The 20,393-nt window shown below is 35.5% G+C and overlaps 1 protein-coding gene across 7 annotated transcripts in view; it reads right to left on the reverse strand.

Moving 5' to 3' along the window:
- Nucleotides 1-20,393, reverse strand: part of LOC726153 — a 301,298-nt gene that overhangs the window by 2,050 nt on the left and 278,855 nt on the right. For all 7 annotated transcript variants that reach the window (XM_016916318.2, XM_006562316.3, XM_016916317.2 and 4 more), the window contains 4 exons: nucleotides 5,816-5,973; nucleotides 4,873-5,007; nucleotides 3,612-3,817; nucleotides 191-412 (listed from right to left, as the gene is read on the reverse strand). In XM_016916318.2, coding sequence (XP_016771807.1) covers nucleotides 191-412; nucleotides 3,612-3,817; nucleotides 4,873-5,007; nucleotides 5,816-5,973 — 721 coding nt within the window. The remainder of the gene's footprint in view (nucleotides 1-190; nucleotides 413-3,611; nucleotides 3,818-4,872; nucleotides 5,008-5,815; nucleotides 5,974-20,393) is intronic.

The raw sequence follows: 20,393 nt of genomic DNA on the forward strand, positions 1-20,393 counted from the left end.
ATTAATCTTGATTACAGTTTACGGGTCTTAAATTTTTAGGGAGAAAGAAAAAAATTTATATAAAAATCCTATACAAATTCAATTGTATCGAATTTCACGTACAATATTTTAATATTTGCGATAAAAAGTAAGTGAATTCCAATAAATTTATATTGGAATTGGAATGAAATGAAACGTAAAAACTACTTACAATGCTGAGGGCGTGCATGATGCAAGCTTGTGTAGTATTCTCAACGTGGATCAACTCGTCGCATTCTTCGTGGTCCAGTCCATTTACATCAGATCGTATTTTAATCGGTGACAAAGCTGCCTCGTTGTCCGTTGATTTACCACTGTCAGGGGAGGGCAATAATTCGTGCCCATCCAGATCTTCTTCTTCCGCGCGTTCCTCGTAATCTGATGCTTTGGTTTCCTGGTTTGAAACAATTTGAAAAAAATAAACTGACTTAAATTTCACGATTTAAAATTTAATCATTAATCAATACATAATAATAATAAACATAACAAAATAAATTTTCAAACAATTTATATTGCCAAATATTTGAATCATTTCAAATAACAATGCACAATAAAAATATTAATATTATAAGATAAATATAAATTCATCGAATGAATAAAATAATAAAATAATATTTCCATAAAATATGTCTCGAAATTTTCCAACGAAAAAGAAAAAAAAACCTATGAAACGAGAATTGTAAGATCCATCGAACAATGCGCGAATAAATTTATACAAAGGATATTGCATGTAAAAATACCCCTAAGAATCGAAAGTACGTGATCAATTGAGCCCTCTGACTTGACCTATTCCACTTTTCTTTTGTACTCTGTGATAGTAAAGCGATATTCCTAGTCGGACGCGTGTCGTACTAGTCGAGCTCTACTTACTTTATCCAGTTGGCTGACCAAAGCGGAACCTGTATCACTTTCTCATTTTTTTCATCTAATTCTCTTCATATTTCTCTGATGCGCTATTAGATATTGCTTGTATATTATAAATAGTGCATTGTTTATTGCACATATTAGAAGAATATTATTTATCTTATTTATTATTATTATCTAGTAGAAATTAATATATATAAATGTAATATTATGAATTATAGAGAGAGATTTTTCAGATTCATATCATAGGAATGAATCAAATAAAAGTTAAAATCAATTTTAACGAACGTTTCGTGGAATCTTATTGTCAAATATCTTTTTATAATCGTTATTATATTGTTCTCAAAAATTCATCTTCGAATTGAATTAACCATTCTGAAATATCATTCTCTGAACTTTCATTATATTATAATTGGACTTAATTAGATCGGTTTAATTGGAAGATCGTATTCAAGATAATCGAGATTCAAGTACCATTTACAATCTTATTCTAAATTTCAAATTAGAGCGATTCAAAATGGAGATTTCAGTGATAATATATTTAAATTTTACAAGTCTTCTCTCATTTAAATCACGTTAACAATTAATAATAAAAAAACTTGTTTCTAATTGCAATTTGATAAAATGGAATTTTTAAATATTTAAATTTCAGAAGTTTTTATCAAAACACACTGATAAATTAAATAAAATAGAAAATGCTTATAATCGAAATTTAATAAATTGAAACCTTCTCCCCTGTAATTACTAGAAAAACAGGGGGGAGAGGAAGAAGAGAGAGGAGAAAAATTGTTCCTTTCACTAAAGAGTCAAGAAGAATCACATTTTCGACGCAATTAATAAGAGTGGCGAGTAGCAAGAGTGAAAATAATGAGACTCTTGAGCGGTGAAATCCGAAACAAAAGTTACGATTGCCTGATAGCTCGATCCTGATATATATACGTTCGCTCGTGCCCTGGAGTTGACATATCGACAGAGAAACATATGATGAAGTAATATTTTTCCAAGTTGTACGTCGTTCCCTACGGCGACAGGATTTCGTTCTTTTGTTACAGAGTTTCATTTCCCCGGTTCATAGCCTTGTCTTAAGCACTCGGAGAGCCCTGCCTCCTCACGATATTACGATTTCCCGTGTTTCCACCCCTTTGCTGCAGAAAACTTATATTGTTTAAATTGACTGCCACTGTTATTATTGCTTCCTGTTCGACGATATTTGAGTTTCAGTTTTACATAGCTCACAGAAATTCTTCTCTCACCAAGTTCATATCATGTTTTTTTTATCTTTTTCAAGATCGATTTTTAAGATATTCATTGAAAATATTTTTCGTTCATCTCGTTGTTTCAATTTACTTTAATTTAATTTTAAAAATTTCCTTTTAAAAATCCGACAAACAGTTTTCTCGATCGAACGAGATCTATTATTTCTATCGTAAATTTGTATTTTTCTTTTTTCTTTTTTATAGTTTTACCAAAATATTCTAATTTAATGAATTGAAAAACCACGAATTTGACACAAATCTGACACAAGTTAAATTCTATTTATTTTTCCTCGCGTTTCGAAAATATTGTCGGAAACAATTCCCAATTTTGTTAATTTTTTCATCGAAGACATTCTACTCTTTAAAAGCTTTCTCCCTCCATCATTATTCCCTCCAATCATTTTTCTTCGCGTTCAGTCGATCGAGCAATATTAAATGAATTCCTCTCAAAGAAAGTGAGAAACTTCTTTCAATATCGCGTTTATCTCACCGAGATTTTTCACTGTGTGTATTTTTTAAATAAATACAAATAAAAAAAAAAAAAGAAAAAACAGAAAGACCAATTCCAGTAATTTCCACTTATATGTGAATAAAGGATGAAAATTCCAATGGTGGGTGAACTTGCGCGATTATGACGGCAAATAAGTCGAGAAATATTCCTGGAATTAAAGCTAGAGCGAATAGAGAAGGTCGTATTTTCTTTTCAGACCAAGCTCCAACCAAGCTTGTTCATTCTGATAAGATTGGCGCAGTCATCGTTCGCTATTTCACATTTCGGGCCAACAAAAATAACGAAAGAGGAAAATCCATCAGGGCGAAATTACTTTTCCTTTAGGGAATTTAATTTTCACGTTACATATAAAGTATCAGTTAACAGTTGTGCGCATCTTTTTAATTTCCATTGGCCGTGCTTCGAATATCACTGTTTTTTTTTTTTTTTTTTTCTATTTTATTTTTCCTCCCTTTTGATTTCTTTATTTTCTATTTTCGTTGATGAAAACGAGGAGGAAATTTTTACGACTAGTATATCTCGCAATTTCTGTATTGCATTTACCTTCTGTGCAATTTCATTTTTACCATTCAATATATTAGATTGGCAAATATCGAAATTAAATGTATATCGAATGTTAACAAGGTTTACGTTGATAAAATTTTGATAGAATTATCAAGAATCATGATTCGAATGTTATTTTAATAAAAATAATTTTTAAATTTGAAGTAATATAAAAAAATATATACAGAATGTTATCAAAATTTATCATTCCTTTTGATTTTGCAATCTCAATAAATTCTAATCAATTAATGAATAAGAAAGCATTTGAAGAAAATGTCATTATATATTTTCTTGAATATTATTATTATATATCTAAGTAATTTATCAAATAATAATATATTACTTTCCTTTGAAAGAATGAAATCAAACGAAGGAGAAATAATAAAATATATTTATCTCTGATATGTCAAGAAACTTACCTGAAAATCTTGCGGTGACGGTGATGATTCCTTCTGATGTTGGCTTGGACTTTGAGGGGGGCTGGGAGCGGATCTGGGGCTTTGGGGTCGGGTTCCCAACTCGTAAATGTTGATCATGTGAGCTGCCTGGGCGTGAACCATCAATTCCCATGCTGAGGGGAATGATACCTTGCAGAGAACGCATAGCAGAGCCGTTGTAGAATCTCCTTAGAACATAAACATGAAAGTATTATGTTTGGTAATAATTTACACATGTGCTGTTTGTCAAAAGTCACCATGTATATTTGTGTGTGTGTGGCTTTACATCTTTTTAAAAATACATATATAAAAAAAAAAAAAAAGAAAGAAATTTAAAAATATAATAATAAGTTAAGACTTAATTAAATAGCTTTCAATTTAGAAAATGAAGTATTATTACTAGCTATTCATTTAAGATAAAAATATAAATAATTTATCTTTTTATCAAAAGTTTGAAAATCATCAATTTTTATCCAAATTTAATATATATTTTTTAATAACTCATTGAATGATATTCGATATTTTTACAAGTATCCTAAGATTTTTTAAGATCTTATTGCTTTCTTGCCTATACAAAACTATTACGCTCTATTCTAACCATGTATAAACCTTACTCAAAATATCAAACGTCAAATTAAAAAATGATTCCCTTACAAAACTTCTCCTTCCCATAATTCACACGATTCATTGCAATCATTCAATCCATTACAACACGATTACCTTTTCCTTTATCTCCCCCAATATTTCTCAAAGTCGAGTCAATACGCGTAAAAAAATCAAGGAAGGAACAACTTTGCAAAGCATCAGAGCGGGGTGTAGGGTAAAGAAAATCCCTTGCAAATTTGTCGAGCAACGGCTACGCTTTCCATCTAACCAAATAGCGGGATTAGCCTTTGAACCGAACGCGGCTTCGAATAAAACTCAAGGATACAATTCCGTTTTGCTCCAGTGGAGAAAGGAAATCGACTCCGGGGATCCAAGATTCGAATTTCATTTTTACATTTCGGCCCATTCGCGATAAGGATAACTTAGAGGAAGAATAGAGGGGTTGGTATGTGTTTCCAAACAACGGCCCTCGAATTTCGATGAAAGCTCTAGGTTCTTTTTATTGAAAAATTTCTTAAAGGCGGAAGGAGAACGTAGCGGAATTCGCACGATCGTTTTTAACCCGTTCTCGTATACATATACATATATATGGGAAAGAGAGGAGGAAAGAGAGTAGATCTTTCTTTCGAGTACGTACTTGGGGCTGTTCCATTGAAGGTGTGACATTTACATGTGAACCGCAGTTTGCAGTAATTCCGCTTGTGCTCCAGCAACTCGCCCAAATCCGTAAACATCTCCCTGCAATTGCCGCAGATCAGGATATCCGGGTTGCCTGCAATGTGGAAATTGTAAATTAGTTTCCATTCGATCTTTGTCTTTTAATCGTGTTTTTTTTATCAGATTTTTATCAAAAGGAGGAGTCGGTCTTCTTTTTTTTAAATCGAAAGTGTAAAGATAACTTGGAAGAAATTTAAAATTTAATTCTCCAAGATGCAAAGTTCGACGTAGTTTAGTCTGAGTCGAATTCAAAGATTCTTGTCGTGCCGTTATTATCTCTTCTCTTCCAATTTATGTCTTACAATCTTATTCCGGAATAATTGCACGCCGATCACTTTGAAGTTGAGAATTAATTCGACTTTTGACCGGGAATATTGGAGTATATATTTCCGTTTTATTAAGGAGAATAATGAAAGATAATTTCTTTCTTCCTTTGCTGTTTCAAATTGAATAGCTAGCTGATGCGATTAGCTTAAAAAGTAAAACTTGTTAGGCAACGTTTGAAACGTGAATTAAATTTCACATAATTATGCTCGAATTGATGTTTAAAATATTAATGTGTACTTTAATATTTTAATTACTTGAAATATTATATATATATTAAAAAAAGAAAAAGAAAAATCGCAGCGACAAAAGATATTAAATATTTACGATATAACCAAAAAAAGGAAAAAAATTTTTTTATATTTAATCTCTAGAATCAACATTCCAATATATATTTCAATTACCATTGACGCGAACATATCGACAGCCTGTGTGTAAATTTAGCTATTCTCCGATGAATTAAAAAAACCTGTGTGTATATATAAAAAAAAAAAAAAAAAAAAATAGAAAAGAAAAAAGTAGTAGTCGAGAATACTTACTATACACTTTAAGTTGATTCAGATCGGGTACAGTTGCCGTGTTCGTGGCGGGTTGTTGCTTCTGTTGTTTAGGATGTTGGGATCGAGCCGGTGGCATCAGCCGGGGTCTCTTCAACGGTGGCGCCAAACGGGGTGGAAAAGCGGTGGACGCGTAGTAACTGAAAATAAAGTTGGATACTGAGTGTCACCATCCACCGCGGAGTGAATAATTGTTTAACACCGCCAGTTGAATACCTAAACAACGCGAAATAACGGCTTTTGGGAACAGCTTTGGGAAACCAGAGTTCGTTCAAGTTTGAGGAACGATTATATATTAACAAAAGGATTTTTATTTGGCGATTCTTCTAGAAAAGAAGATCTATGGAACTTCTTCTTGATTGGGGAATTTTAATTATGATGATTTAGCTGCAAAAATTTGTGCGATTCGGTGAGGGAAATTCGGAAGAGGGAATTGGGAAAGAAATAAAAAGTGGGGGGAAAAAAGGGAACTTCCAACTCGGTACAGAGAAATTTTTCGAAAAGAAGAGAGAAAAGTGGAGAGAAGATTGAAGCTTCCTCGGGTATCAAATAATAGAAAAGCTTTCGAAAGGGAACTACTAAGAAGTAGCTTCGAAATTAAAAATATCTATAATATACGCGAGATACAAAATTTCTCCGAGAGATTCGAATTTCGTTTCAACAAAATTGCACGAATATTCGATCAAGAAATATATTTAAAAATTAAAATCCCTCTTAAATTTCCTTTCCCTTTTCATTTTTATTATCCCCGTGCACGGAAAGGATTAAACGGTCTTCTCGAACAACGTAACAAATTCTACGTATACATTTAATCAAGAAATTTAAACGCAACGTGCACGGCGGAACGTGTTTGCACGCAAGCCGGCTTTCACGAATACTATCGTTTCGATTAAAAGGCTCTCGTGGAACTGCTCTCGTCGTCGTCGAATTTCTAATAAAACTCGACTCGAGGAGTGCTTGTCTTCGAGATCGCTAATTCGCCGAAATTCCAACCATTTCCAGACATCCATTTCACCCGCTAAGAAACACATCCCTTCTATACACGTATTCACGTATATATACATCTCGATAAAGATTCAAAAGGCGTCTACACGTCCACCTAACTGAATTTAATCGGATGTGTTTGGACTTTTGATAAAATCGATGCGACATTGTCGCCGCTCGACAAGCCACTTCGGATACGATAGAAGCGGAGAGGGGTGAGTTTTCGAGCGAAAGAAGAAGAGAGATAGAGAGAGAAGTAGGGAGGGGAGGGAGGAGATCAGAGTGGAAACAAGAGGAGCAGAAAAGAGGAATCGCAACCCCTCGTATTTATCCGGCTATGTATTTCCTCCGTCTGTCCTTGCCCGCTTTCACCCCTCCCTCCGCCAAGCTTTCGTTGAAATAAAACTTCCTCTTCTTTCGCTATACCTCTCTCCCTTCCTTCCACCCTCAAGTCTTCTCTGAATTCTCTCTTTCTCTGTTTCTTGCCAGTTTCTACTCTTCTCACCCTTCGTTTTCATCCTTTTCCTCCCTTCTTTTTCTCCTCGAGAAACGCGTTCTCCTCTTTCCCGTTTAACACGCGTTTTCTTCGCGTTCCATCCGCTTGTTTACACCTTGGAATTTTATCCCGCTTTTGTCGTCGAGCCAGGGCGAAATTCGTTTTCGAAAGGGTTCCAGTTTGAGGGTATGGAGGGGAGAAGGATGAGCAACGATTTAATTGCTGGCTTTCCTTGTCAAACTATTATAAATTTACTCCGGTGTAAGTATTGTTGTTTCAATTTATCGGTGCGTCGATTAAAAAAAAAAGAAAAAAGGAGAGAAAAAAAAAACTTTTTGCCCGTTTAACTAACGACGTTATTATTATTATTAAGTAGGAAGTTTTCTCTCGCCCGTGAAGCTTTTATCATTTGTTCTTTGTTTTCAACCAAGTTGTTAGCGTATATTTTTCCATCCTTTTTACCAGTTTCCAGCCCCTGCGCAAGGATCCTCCTTTTGTTTTTCCCCTTTACATTTATTTAAACTTCGCGTTTCACCAAGAGTTTTTCAGATTTCCACCATTCCTCTTCTCTCTCCTTTCTCCCTACCGTTATAAATTTCTATTTCATCGGTTCCCGGCCAACTGCCTAAAGCGCGTTCCCTTGTTTCGTGTATAAAATACCACCGTATTGGATTTATTTCTATGCCGTTTTAATTTATGTAACAATACCAAGTCAAAGCTTGGAAAATATTTTTACGATAAATATTGTGACGTTTTCCTTTTTTCCTTTTTTTTTTTTTTTTTTTCAATACACGGTGCTGTACTAATAGCGTTTCTATAAAAGATTTCAAAAATATTTATCTAACAATCGATACATAAAAAATGTATCGACGTAAAAAAAAAAAAAAAAACTCAGGAAAATTGACAACAACAATTTCTATTTATTTTCATTATTAAAATTAATTCCTGCAAGATAACAAAATCTGAAAGATCTTTGTCAGTAAATGGAAAAACACGGACGCTCGAGGACAAAAATACAAAGTTCACGTCACGAGACTATATTTAAAAATTTCTAAATATTAAAAAGGAACAAATTAAAATATAACATCAAGTTCCTCCTCTTCTTTCTCCCCAAAAAGAGAGAAAAAAAGAAATATTCAAAAGCACTATAATTAAGAGCAATACGTAACAAAGAATAAGATTAATTGAAAAATAAAAAAGAAATATTTAAAAATAATTTTTATAAAAGATCCCCAACAATGAATTCCAATCAAAATGATCAATTTATCGACGTCACTCGAATCACAACTCCCCCTTCGCACGTTTTACGTTCAGTCATTATTTTTCCCCTCCTTTCCTCCCTCCTTTTCTTTCCCCCGTTCACAACACACCCCGTTCCTTTCCCCCGTCAAAATCTTCCCCCCCATCACGTTCCATCCCCCGTGGCAATAGCGTGACACAAGAGACATCCACGAATTCGTGCCTTCGTGGCGTTGTTAAAAGTTCTCTCAACACCCGACAGAGTTTCACTCTGTTTCACTTTGGAACTTTCGGATAATAAGCGCGAAACTGGCGCGCGCGCGCGCACGAAAGAGAAAGAGAGAGAGGATAGGGACGTAGAAGGAAGAGGGGAGAAGGGTGCGTTAAGGGGTGGCCGAGGGAAACCGACAGAGGAGAGAGAGAGGGAGAGTATCATCTACACCGCCGCTTCCTGTCGTCTCGACTATTTTAATTTTTTTCCCTCTCTTTTTCTCTCTTCCCTTCCTTCTCTCCTCTCCCCAACCGTCCAATTATCGACGACCGCGAAAGTCGTCCTTTGTCGAGGCCGCGACCGCCTTTTCAAGTGCCCCCCTCCCCCACCTTCCTTTCTTCCTTTCTTCGTCTTAATGTCTGCGACCGCTGATAAGAAGCGGGCGGAAGAGGATGGAACAACAGGAGCCGACGGTTGTGCAACGGTCCTTCTCGGTCCAACCGAGAGGAGTAACGATCGTCCTTTAGTTTCGGAAGTTCGATGATTACGTCTGCCGTTCCTCTCCTCGAATCCTCCGCTTGGTGGCGCGGTAATATAACGCGGAGACAAATACGGAGAGAGAGAGAAGGAGAGAGAGAACCGGAGACGGAACTTCGCTCGGTGTTTCCGCTTCCGTTTAAAAGTTGCGCGTGCAACAAGGACTTTTAACTAACGAATCGAGTTTTCCGAGTCTGGCCTCTGGGAAAGACTCGATGGAAGAAGATCGACGCGTTGATCTTTCGGGAGAAGTCGTTTATTTTATTTATCGGTATCTTGTCGGGAAATTTATCTTTGAATCCCTTTAAAATTTTAAACCCGATTAATCGAATAATATGGATACGATCGTTGAAGGAGTCGAGCGATTCTTTTTTTTTTTTTCTTTGATTAGATTATTCATATTTGAATTTAATAAATTTTTGTGAACGTAAGTGCGCGGAAATGGAAATGGAAATTTCGTTTGAATGGAAAATTTTCGGGATAAACGAGTGGAGAGGAATAATTGTGGCGAGTTATTTTTCCCAGATTTTTAATTTCCAGTATTATTTTCGGTTTAATTCGAAAGGGGTGGGTGGGCCGATTCAATTTTAAATTTTCCCCCTCCCGGGGAAGGGATCAGGAATCCGCATTTCCAAGTGGTGAAAAGAAAGGAAAAGCCAAGCCAGGGGGATAGACCTCTATTCGTTTAAATATATAAGCCTGGCGCGAGACAGCCGTGGGGACAAGGGACGACGGGGAATAAATCGACAGATTTTCATCAAGAAGCAACCCTGAGACGGTGGCCGTCCCTCCAAGATTCGACCAACGAGGCCTGTGATTGGCACCGGTGACAATTATTTGTTTTCCACAAATCACCGGGGAACATCGTTCTCCTTTCCTTTCTTTCTTCTTCTTTTTTTTTTTTTTTACCCTTGTTCGTACACTTTTAGATACACATTTAGCCTGTCCGTGACATTTCCACGTGACACTCTATTGGCCAACCGTTCTTTGACCCCTTCTCTTCCCCCTCCCATAAAATAAATTTCCCTTCGTGCATGAAAGGTTTCGATAATGTCACTGCCATCAATGGACCGTGTACGAAAAAAATTAAGATTGGTGAGAGAGAGGGTGGATTTAGGGAAGATAAAACAGATTCTCGATTGATAAAATCTATTGAAATAATTAATTGGAAATTATTATTATTGTATATTATGTCCTCTTATATTTTACACTATAATGTTATAATTATAATCAAATTTATATAATTATCTCAAATTAAATCCAACTTATTATTCTCACAAATTGTTAATATCATAATACTTAGCTTATTCCATAAATAACGTGGTTTCAAGAAGATACTACAAGAAATTAATAAAAGAACAAAATTTTATTAATCTCGAGTAAATTAATTAAGGATTACAATTATTTAATTCCATATAAATTTCACGTACAATCGAAACCAATACTGAACTAATCCATCAAATATATATATAAAAAAAACAAAGTTAAAACGAAATTATCTATATGGAATCGTTCAATATATATATATAAAAAAAAAAAATGATGACAAATTGATACGATTAATCGATAGAAAAGACATGGGCGAGAGTTCATATTAAGGAAAGATAAATGAAGGTTGAATCCGTGGATAACAGTGGCGATTATTTCCTCTCGATGAATCACACGAAACATTACGAAGCCATGTAAGCAAGAAGTTTCTCCATCCCTCTTATTTTTTTCCCCCCTTTGCCGTATACTTTCAGGATCAGCGAGGGGGGACCTGGCCGCGACGTTTCGAGTTATATCGGTCGGCAACAATGAGTCATTGTCAGAATTTCTGAAATAGAACGGAACCCTCCCCCTCCACACTTTATTTCGAGCAATTTGACCGAGTCTCGCCTCGAGATTCCTCCCCCGGGGAAGGAGGAGGGAAATTAAAAAACGTTTGTTAAAAGGTCGTCTTAAATGGCAGTTTTAAATTTTTCCACTTTAAATATATTAGCAATCCTTTTATGAATCGTTCGAGAGTGGAAAATATCGAGCGAAAAGAGGAGAAGGTGAGAGGAGAGAAGGACAGAGGGGTTGAATTTTAAATCCCTTTTAAAAAATTATCCTATCACGATGAATAGTAAGAACAAGGAAATATCGTCCATTTGTTTAAACTCGATTCTTTAAGTATAATTATTCCACTGTGAACGGATTAAACGATTAAATTATTATATATTGTTTTTTTGTTATATTAATTTAACAATTGATAAAATTGTTCGAAATAATTCTGCAGAATTCTCTATGTTTAAATAATTTAAGGGATTTTTGCGCGAATTTAATTATTATTATTATTATTATTTTTTTTTCGTTTTAAATTAAATCCTAGAAGATATATACTGTGTGTTTATAGAAGCGCGAGGAATATAGTATTTTTAACAGGTTTTTCCAATCTCGTATCAATTTTCAGGTATCCTTTATCGTAATATTATAAGCCTATTAGCCGCTCCACTCGCACAACGCTTAACTTGCACGTGTGACAGCTTGCTCGGCTGAATGAATTTTAATGAAATCTGGTATTAGGGGGGGTTTGGGTTAGTATTTATCCGACAAATTCAACTTCCGTTCACGTTGTTTCAATCTGAACACATACGCGCGCGTGTCCACCAGGCACCGAGATTTAACGAAGAATCGATCCCAATGCGGGTTCACTTATTGCTCGCAATTGTCCAACAAATATATATTTTAATAAATGAAACGAAATTTTGATTGAGAAAAATGTAGGAGAAGGAATTTTAAATTTTTTCATCCCTATTTTCTTTTCTTCTTCTTTTTTTTTTAATACTTTTACAAATTAAAAAACGTTATTTAAGATTTGTCTAAAAAGACTCGACAATAATAATTTATTATATTATCGATTTGTTGCAAAAATTAAAATTCACACCCCCTAAAATTGACGAACTAAAATATATTTTGAAATAATTGCGTTATTTGTAATCCTCTTCTCGTGGCCGCGTCAACGAAATTGCTTTATCGCTGTCCCGTGGCGCAATTTTATTTTATTCTATTCTATCCCCCCCCCCCATGCTCGTGACGGTAAAGAAACTGGTACAATGTGTATGCGACAAAACCTGCCCGCCTATATATTTTACTATCACAAGTATTACCACTTGGACGGTTCGTGGTCGAGAGAAACGCAACTCCCCCTCCCCCCCAACTGACTATAAATAATATTTCTGTCGTAGCGTTTCACTGCCGTTTCCCCGCAATTATTGCGTTTCTCATAACCGATGTCATAATTCTATCCAGAGTAACAGGGCCATTCGTAACTTCTGTCAGTCCAGTTCATTTTAATGTTTCCTTTTTTCGCTTGTACACCCCTCCCCTCCCCTCCCCTCCCTCCATTTCCACTCTTATGAGTTTTTTCCATTGAAAAAAAAAAAAAAAAAGGAAGAGTAAAAAATAGTGGAATTTAGTTGGAAAAAAATATTTTTTTCCCCTCCCCCCTTTTTTGTATTTTACCACAGATTATTTCTCTGTATTCGGTATTCTTTATGTTTATTATATGGAAACACCTATTTATATTCATGACTCCGTTGTTTTCTTTCCCAGTGCAAAAGATGGCCATAATTTTCCCTTCACGAGAGTTTAAGGTGCGCTGCAAGGAGCGTATTAGTCACGTGTATTAAAGCTGCTCTTTTAGCACCGTTTTTTTTTTCTTTTTTTTTAATACTACAACCTTTCAGAAGCAACGAATTTGCATAACAAAGATGAACAAGTTACCCGGAGTAAGAGAATTTCATTGTTCCGTTCTGTTTGCAAGTAAATCGTATATTATCATCAGGAAAGACATTTTGCCGTTGCCGTGATATCATTGCAAAGACATTTCTGGAATATTCTGCCGTTGCTAAATATTTCCTTGCTCTTTCTTTTTTTTTTTCCACAATTTATAATATCAGCGAATCTTCTAATTGTCATTAGAGGCAAATTGCATCTAATCACTAATTAAGATTTATAATCTTTAAAATTTATTTCTCGCTCAATTTTTAAAAATAATAATTAATTAACGAATATAATATTAACCAGGCTATCAGTTAATCGCATGATTTATATAATTAATAAAATTTATACAACTATTCGACTACAACAACTATTCTGAGAACGTTATTCGAGGAAATTTAATCGAATTAATTACTTGTAAATTCTGCCATTTAAACTTTAATATAATTACGAAACAGGATCCAGTTAATATTTTGAAGCACCGGTTAATACGTAATAGTTATAAGCTTGTTTTATTGGGATCCGTTTGAAGAGATCTCTGTCCGCTCCCGTTAAAAAATGCAATGGCACAATGACGTTATTATACGTTGATCCTCACTACTTCAACCCGTAACCCGTATACGTCAGTTCTAAATATCGAGAAACCTTTGATCAGCGAAAAGGATTATCTTTCAGTGTCCTCGTAAAGATTTCATTCCGTTGCCTGACATTCACGTGACAGTGGACATCTAATAAAATTATCAAATCGATATTTGCTATCACGTAACGCAACGTCTCTTATAAACCGATTGAAAAATCGTGAAAAAATATTAAGTATGTATGTAATTATCTCTCGATCGATTATTTTTCAATCCCTGGTAAAATCTTGCATCTCTTTGCAAGCATTTGAACATCGATATCAAACGCACTTTTATCTAATTTTTCTTACAGATCTCAAGGATGCATAATTTTCGAAAGGCTAGGAAGGGAAGAAAAATATCAAAGAAAGAAAGAAAAAGTATTCCTTAGAAATATTCCAACTTTACGTTCCACCATCAAGCGAGTTATTTCAGTGAAAATTTTCAAAATTTTCACGGGAAAGTAAAAAGGAATTATCGCGTTATTATTCGACGGAAATATTTTGCAAAAAATTTCGAATCTTTATCAGCCAAGTTTACGTATTTATCGTGATACAACGTACGTAAAGCGCGCATTAATCAAGGTACATTAAGGATGGATTTACGTGTGCGTAATTAGAGGGAGGGAGAGAATGGAATAAGATTTTCCAAGAGGAATTTCCTAAGATTTCCATTGCGCGAAGAATCAGAGAGAGGAAAACGCGGAGAGAGGTTTATATACGTGCCACCATCTCATTTCCTTTCACGAGGAAACTTTTCACCGTGGCGTATGATAGTTTTCGGCCTGGCCAAGATTTCTACGAGCAATTAAAGAGTGCTCGGAAAGTTTCACCGCGGAACGATGGAAGGAATTATCGTGAAATCTCGCAGCTACTCTTTCCAACCCCCCCTTCTTATATCTCGTTCACGGGATCGAGATTTCTTATTTGATTACCCGGACGAGATTCCAGTCTAATCCCTTGGATTATTTGCTCACGCGTACGGACCTGATCTTTCGGAGAATTTTTCCCTCCTTTTTTTAAATTTTATGAAAGAAAGAAGTTGGGAAGAAGAAGAAGAAGAAGAAGAAGAAGAAGAAGAAGAAGAAGAAGTTAAGTCGATTGTGGAAAATATTATTAGAGAGCCTGTATTAAGTGATATTGCGCTTGAATACCGAGAGACTCGACAGGAGGGATTTATTTCCCCGTGACAGCAGTTTTTCTTTGTTCCACGCTGGCGAAAATCAAATTACGCGTCGCCTGCGAAAGGATTTTCATCTCTTCGCGTTCTTTTAGATCAAAGGATAAGTATCGCGTAAATCGTGAATTCCTTTCGCCATTTCGCCATTTTATTATTGTGCCCCGTCACGGAGGGAGGGGAGATTTTTGCCCCCCCTCCCCTTTTTTTAATAATATCCTACCCTTTGAAATCGCCGCGTACGAATTTAAAAAATTTATTTATTTTAACCTTTTCCCAAGAAAATGAGAATTAACTAGTGGAGAGCTAAAAAAAAAAAGGATTTCCTCTCGTCCATTCCCTCAAAATATTTTCTTTACGAAATTAATATAAAATAAAAATTGGAACCAGGGAGGAAAGATCGGGGAAAATTTGAAACAACGCGAATATTTGCAGATTCATAACAAAAGGGAAGATGACTTTTTCCTACTCAAAATCGAACATCCTTTTCACCTCATCCTTTTCTAACGCGAAAAGTTTCAACGTTGATCCAACGAAGTTAAATAAAATTCCTTGGAAAATTTTCAAATCTAGAAACACTTCGATATATTTTTTTTCGCAACGCGGAATTACAATACATACAAATATATACACACACACAGGGAAGAAGCGAGAATGGGAGGGCGCGCAAAAATCACACGGCACCACGATAATTAGTAGCATGAACGTGCACCTCTGTCAAAGGTTGGATCAAAATCCGCCGTCTAAAAGGAGGGGCGCCGCCGACAAAGAAACCTAGCTGTCGCCGAAGAAAACGAGCAAGGTTTTGCCCTTCCCTTCCCGTATTATACCGTTGGTCTGCTGCAAATTAGACGATAGGCGTTGCACCAGCAACGTAACGCCAAGTAGTTTGAAACTGGTTGTTAAACCAATGCAAATTACTGCAAGACAATCCTCCCTCCCCATCCCCGTTGTTGCGGCGGGGGCAGAGGCGTGAGAGAGGCGTGGACCCGAACCACCGGGAACCGTGGTCTCGTCCTTTCTAATTACGTATCGTGGACGCAGGATGGAAAGGAGGATGGAAAAGCTTAACCAAGTTTTCACGAATTAATGCCACCATCCTTCTCCCGCACATGTCCACGCGAATTTCGCGTCTCGTTCGAGACCTCTCCTCCCCCCTCGATTTCGTAATTGGACGCTAAACCGATTTCGACGATGTTCCTTCCATCCGCAGGTAAACGAGGGAAGGAATTCCGAGGTGAAAGTGAAAAATATCACGATTTTTTTCTTTCAGACGTCATTTTGGATTTAGAAAGAACGAGGATTTATCTCTTGGAAAAAATAGTATTTATAGTAAGGGGAAGAAATTCACGTATTTTTTATATATTTCAATTGAAATTGTTAATTTTTTGACCAATAGTTAAAATTTCAACAACAGTTTTCGATTTTAATTGAGGGAACTCGTCGTCGAAATTAATTGTTGCAATTTAACTCAACGAGGTGATCTCTTAAGATTCTCTTAAGATGAAATTTTACACCCCATCCGAAGTTATTTCTACCGATTTTGTGGATTTTTGCGTCTATAATCTGGATAACGATGTATAATCGATTATGTAATTAAATTACCATCGATATCGTGAAAAGGGAAATCGAGGACAATAAGCTCGTGATATAAATCTCCGCTGCTCCCAGTACGAAATAGAGGTTAATCGTAGTTGTGAAACGATACCCTGAGGGATGAATATTCCTGATTAACTCGATATCCTTTCTTGCGTATACACCAGGGTATTACACCTACATTACATCCAATTTAGTAGTAAAATTGCAGGTCATACGCGATACGCCGCTAACAAAATTCCCTGTCAGATTTAATTAACGCGTATAAAATTATCGATACACGATCTTCAACAATTTCCTACGTTACATTAGCGTGTATCGTCTTACCTCGTGTTTTTAACCATACTATCATTCACTGTCTTTGTCTTCTACTATATATTTTGTTAGCAAGCAACAGCAACATTCCAAACATAAAATTGAAAATTAAAATTCAAAGTTTGGAGATTTATTGGGAGCAAAGTATCGCGACGAGATTGAAAAATAATTAATTTTAATCCAACGTTTCATTTTCTTAATAAAATCTTTCTAATCTTCTAAAAATTGAAAAATTTCCAATTTGAAAAATATATATAAAGAATCACAATTTGGGATTTAATTATTTTAAAAAATTTATCTTATGGAACAAAATCAATCGATTCTTCCCCCAAAATATCCGATATATTCGATTCCAAGTTAACGAACGAAACGAGATATAAATTAAAATCGATTCAATTCCTGTAGTTTCGTCATTGAAAATAAAAAAGAAAAAAAAAATTCCTCCCACTTTCCTCGATCGAAACGAGGTCGACATCCATCGGAATCTGACGTCTGGCGACACTTAATTCGACAGAGGGCAGAGATAGACGTCTGAAATCCGTGCACTTAATGTATGTCGATGGGGATCAAGCTTATAGGCCGGTGCGCTGTGTCGGGGTCACGATGCATCGTGTCCAGTTAAGCCTCCTAGTCACAAAGCGATGTCTTGAGGGACGAATGTCCCTAATTAACCTGACACCCTTTGCCGTGTATGCGCCACGAGGTCGGCCAGTCGTTACGCCCGTTTATATATATATATATATATATATACACACACATACATATATACATATATATCTATACATCCGATTCAATTTGTAATTAATCCTCGAGGTTTCGGCCTCGAGAAAATTCACGGGAGGGCCATTTACTTAATTGGTCCTCGTTAATACGCGATGCCCAGAGATCTTAGATGCCCACTTGCCTCGAATATCGTCGTTTCATACTGCGATTCACCTCCACGGTCTTATATATACACGGTTATCCTTCCGGGAGACCGGCCATCTATTTTCGGAGTACAGGAATAACTCGAGATACTTGGCAAAATACCTGGCTAAATATCGCTGAGAGCGTGACAGGACACGATACGAGTTTTTTTTGATTTTTGATCCTTAGTTTTTGATACTTGGAAATTATGTACCATTACAAGAATTGGAAAATGAGTATTTTTAAACGAGACGATTAATTATTTATCTGAAATTTAGATAAATTTTTTTCCTTGAAAAATATATTGTTCGAAAATTTGTTGTTTGGGGATGCAAAGAATTCCATCCGTTTAAGGAACGATTAATTATTTATCTGAAATTTAGATAAATTTTTTTCCTTGAAAAATATATTGTTCGAAAATTTGTTGTTTGGGGATGCAAAGAATTCCATCCGTTTAAGGAACGATTAATTATTTATCTGAAATTTAGATAAGTTTTTTTTCCTTGAAAAATATATTGTTCGCAAATTTGTTGTTTGGGGATGCAAAGACACGAATTCCATCCGTTTAAGGAACGATAAGAATATTCAGAGATAAAGAGGCCGATCTTTTACAAAAAGCGGGGAAGAAAAGGCAAAGAATTTCGCAATCGTAAGCAACGCTTTATCTATAACCGCGGAATGGAACAAGCGGAAAAAATTCGACGAGAGCAGGGACAAAGAAAGTAATACGGCCAACGATAATTTACCACTCGAATATTCACCGCCATTCTCGGCGCATAATTTTCTCGATATAATAGTTTCCCCGTAAAATCTCGAAGGGGAGGGGAGGGAGGGGAATCGCGATAACTCTCATAACTCTATTAACTCGAAACCATGGCGCGGAATCATCTTCGATAATTTTTAAATCAAATGTAAATGATAAGAAAATAAATATAATTGAAATATATTGGAATCCGATGAATCGTAGTGGCAATTTTCCACTTCGCGTTAAAATATTTTTATACGCGAAGGAAAAAAAAGAGAATCGTGTCTTATTAATTAAATTCAATAATTAAAATATTCTGCGCGAACGGAGTGTGGAATTTTATACGGAAATTCGCGGAAATGCGTGTTTTATTAATTAAACAAATTTATTAATTTAGTAATTATCAGAATAATAATAATAATAAAGGTTCAAAATGAGTCGACGAAATGAATTAAAGAATCGAGTGAAAAATATAAATAATAATAAAAAGAAGAAAATACATTGACAAATACATTAACAAATCTGTTGCACAGAAAGTGTTTATGCTCTATGTAATTTAATTAATAATAAATTTAAGACGCAAGATTTCGAGAAGAGTAAGCAAATGTATACCAAATTTTTAATGGCTAATAGAATTTCTATACTTTATCTTTTCTTCCTTTTTCTTTTTCATAATAATATGAAAAAGATTTATTAATAACGTCTATTATTTCTCTTCTAATGGTCCACCATCTAGAAGTCTATCTATCTTCGAAATTAACGATTTAAATTTCCCTAAATTTAAATACGCTTTTAATCGAATTTTAAAGAACAAGTCACGTGACGGATATTCGAATTTTAATTTTCAATTATCATTAAGAGATATCCGACTCGCGTCGTTTATCCGTGAAAAATAAACTCTCGACCCATTGATCCGAATTGTTCTAAAAATTGTCCCGTTAACGATAAATTAAACGTGCATATTTCACGAGTAATAATTTCACAAAACACGCTCGTACAAAGGAATAAACTTTATCGATTCGAAAAAAAAAAAAAAGAAACAATCCCCTCGGTATCTCGATTACAAGGGGATGGTTTAATAAATAAAACTATTCGGCGTTCGAATATTGGTTTCGAATATTTTTTTTCTTTTTTCTTTTTTTTTTTTATCCACGCAGGCCACGCCAGATGTTTCCTTTCTTTCTTTCCTCCCTCCCTCCCTCCTTCCTTCCTTCCTTCTTTTTTCACAACGATCGACCAAAATAAAACGCGGACAAAATCTCTATATACAGGTTTGAACTTTACGACCGTTCCCCTCAATCTGTAATCATTAAACCGGACAGGAATTCATACGCTGTTTTTAATGGCGCTTTTAACGCTGCTTCCAGCGCACGACTTTTAATCGTACCACTCCTCCACCAACCCCTCTCCCTCCCTCTCCCTCGATACAAGTTTTAAAACTGAAATGACCATTTTTTTGCACCATTTCGTTTCGGTACATATGAAGGCACGGATTTGCGAGCACTCGTCAACATTTAATTTTAGTAAGTCGTAACACCGGTAATTTCGCTCCGAAAACCAACTGTTTCTACGCGTTCATAGGCGAAGTTCGAATAATTGCACTATCTATTTATTTCGTTCTCGAATTCTATCTTTGCTCAACTTTTTGCGATTCTTCTTCAAAGAAATACATATATATCCGAATGCCAATAATAATCACTTTCACAGAGAAGTAAAAAAAAAAGATACATCTACACTTTTCTTATTCGTCTCGAGACGAGAAATACACGTGTATTCGAGAAAAAATTGATTTTGATTAGAAACATAAAGTTTCCATGATTTTTAATTCCCCTCTCCCTTCCTAACAATTGGAAAATGCCAATCAAACTATCTCCATCCAACAAGAAACCACCACCGCTCCCCTAACAAGCATCGTAATCGACGTCTCTCGAGCAAACCGGGACCCGAAGAACAACAACTAAACACCCAAGTGATTTTCGAATACAATTTCCTTG

Source organism: Apis mellifera, linkage group LG14 (genome assembly GCF_003254395.2).
Source record: "Apis mellifera strain DH4 linkage group LG14, Amel_HAv3.1, whole genome shotgun sequence".
In the NCBI taxonomy this organism is placed as follows: domain Eukaryota; kingdom Metazoa; phylum Arthropoda; class Insecta; order Hymenoptera; family Apidae; genus Apis; species Apis mellifera.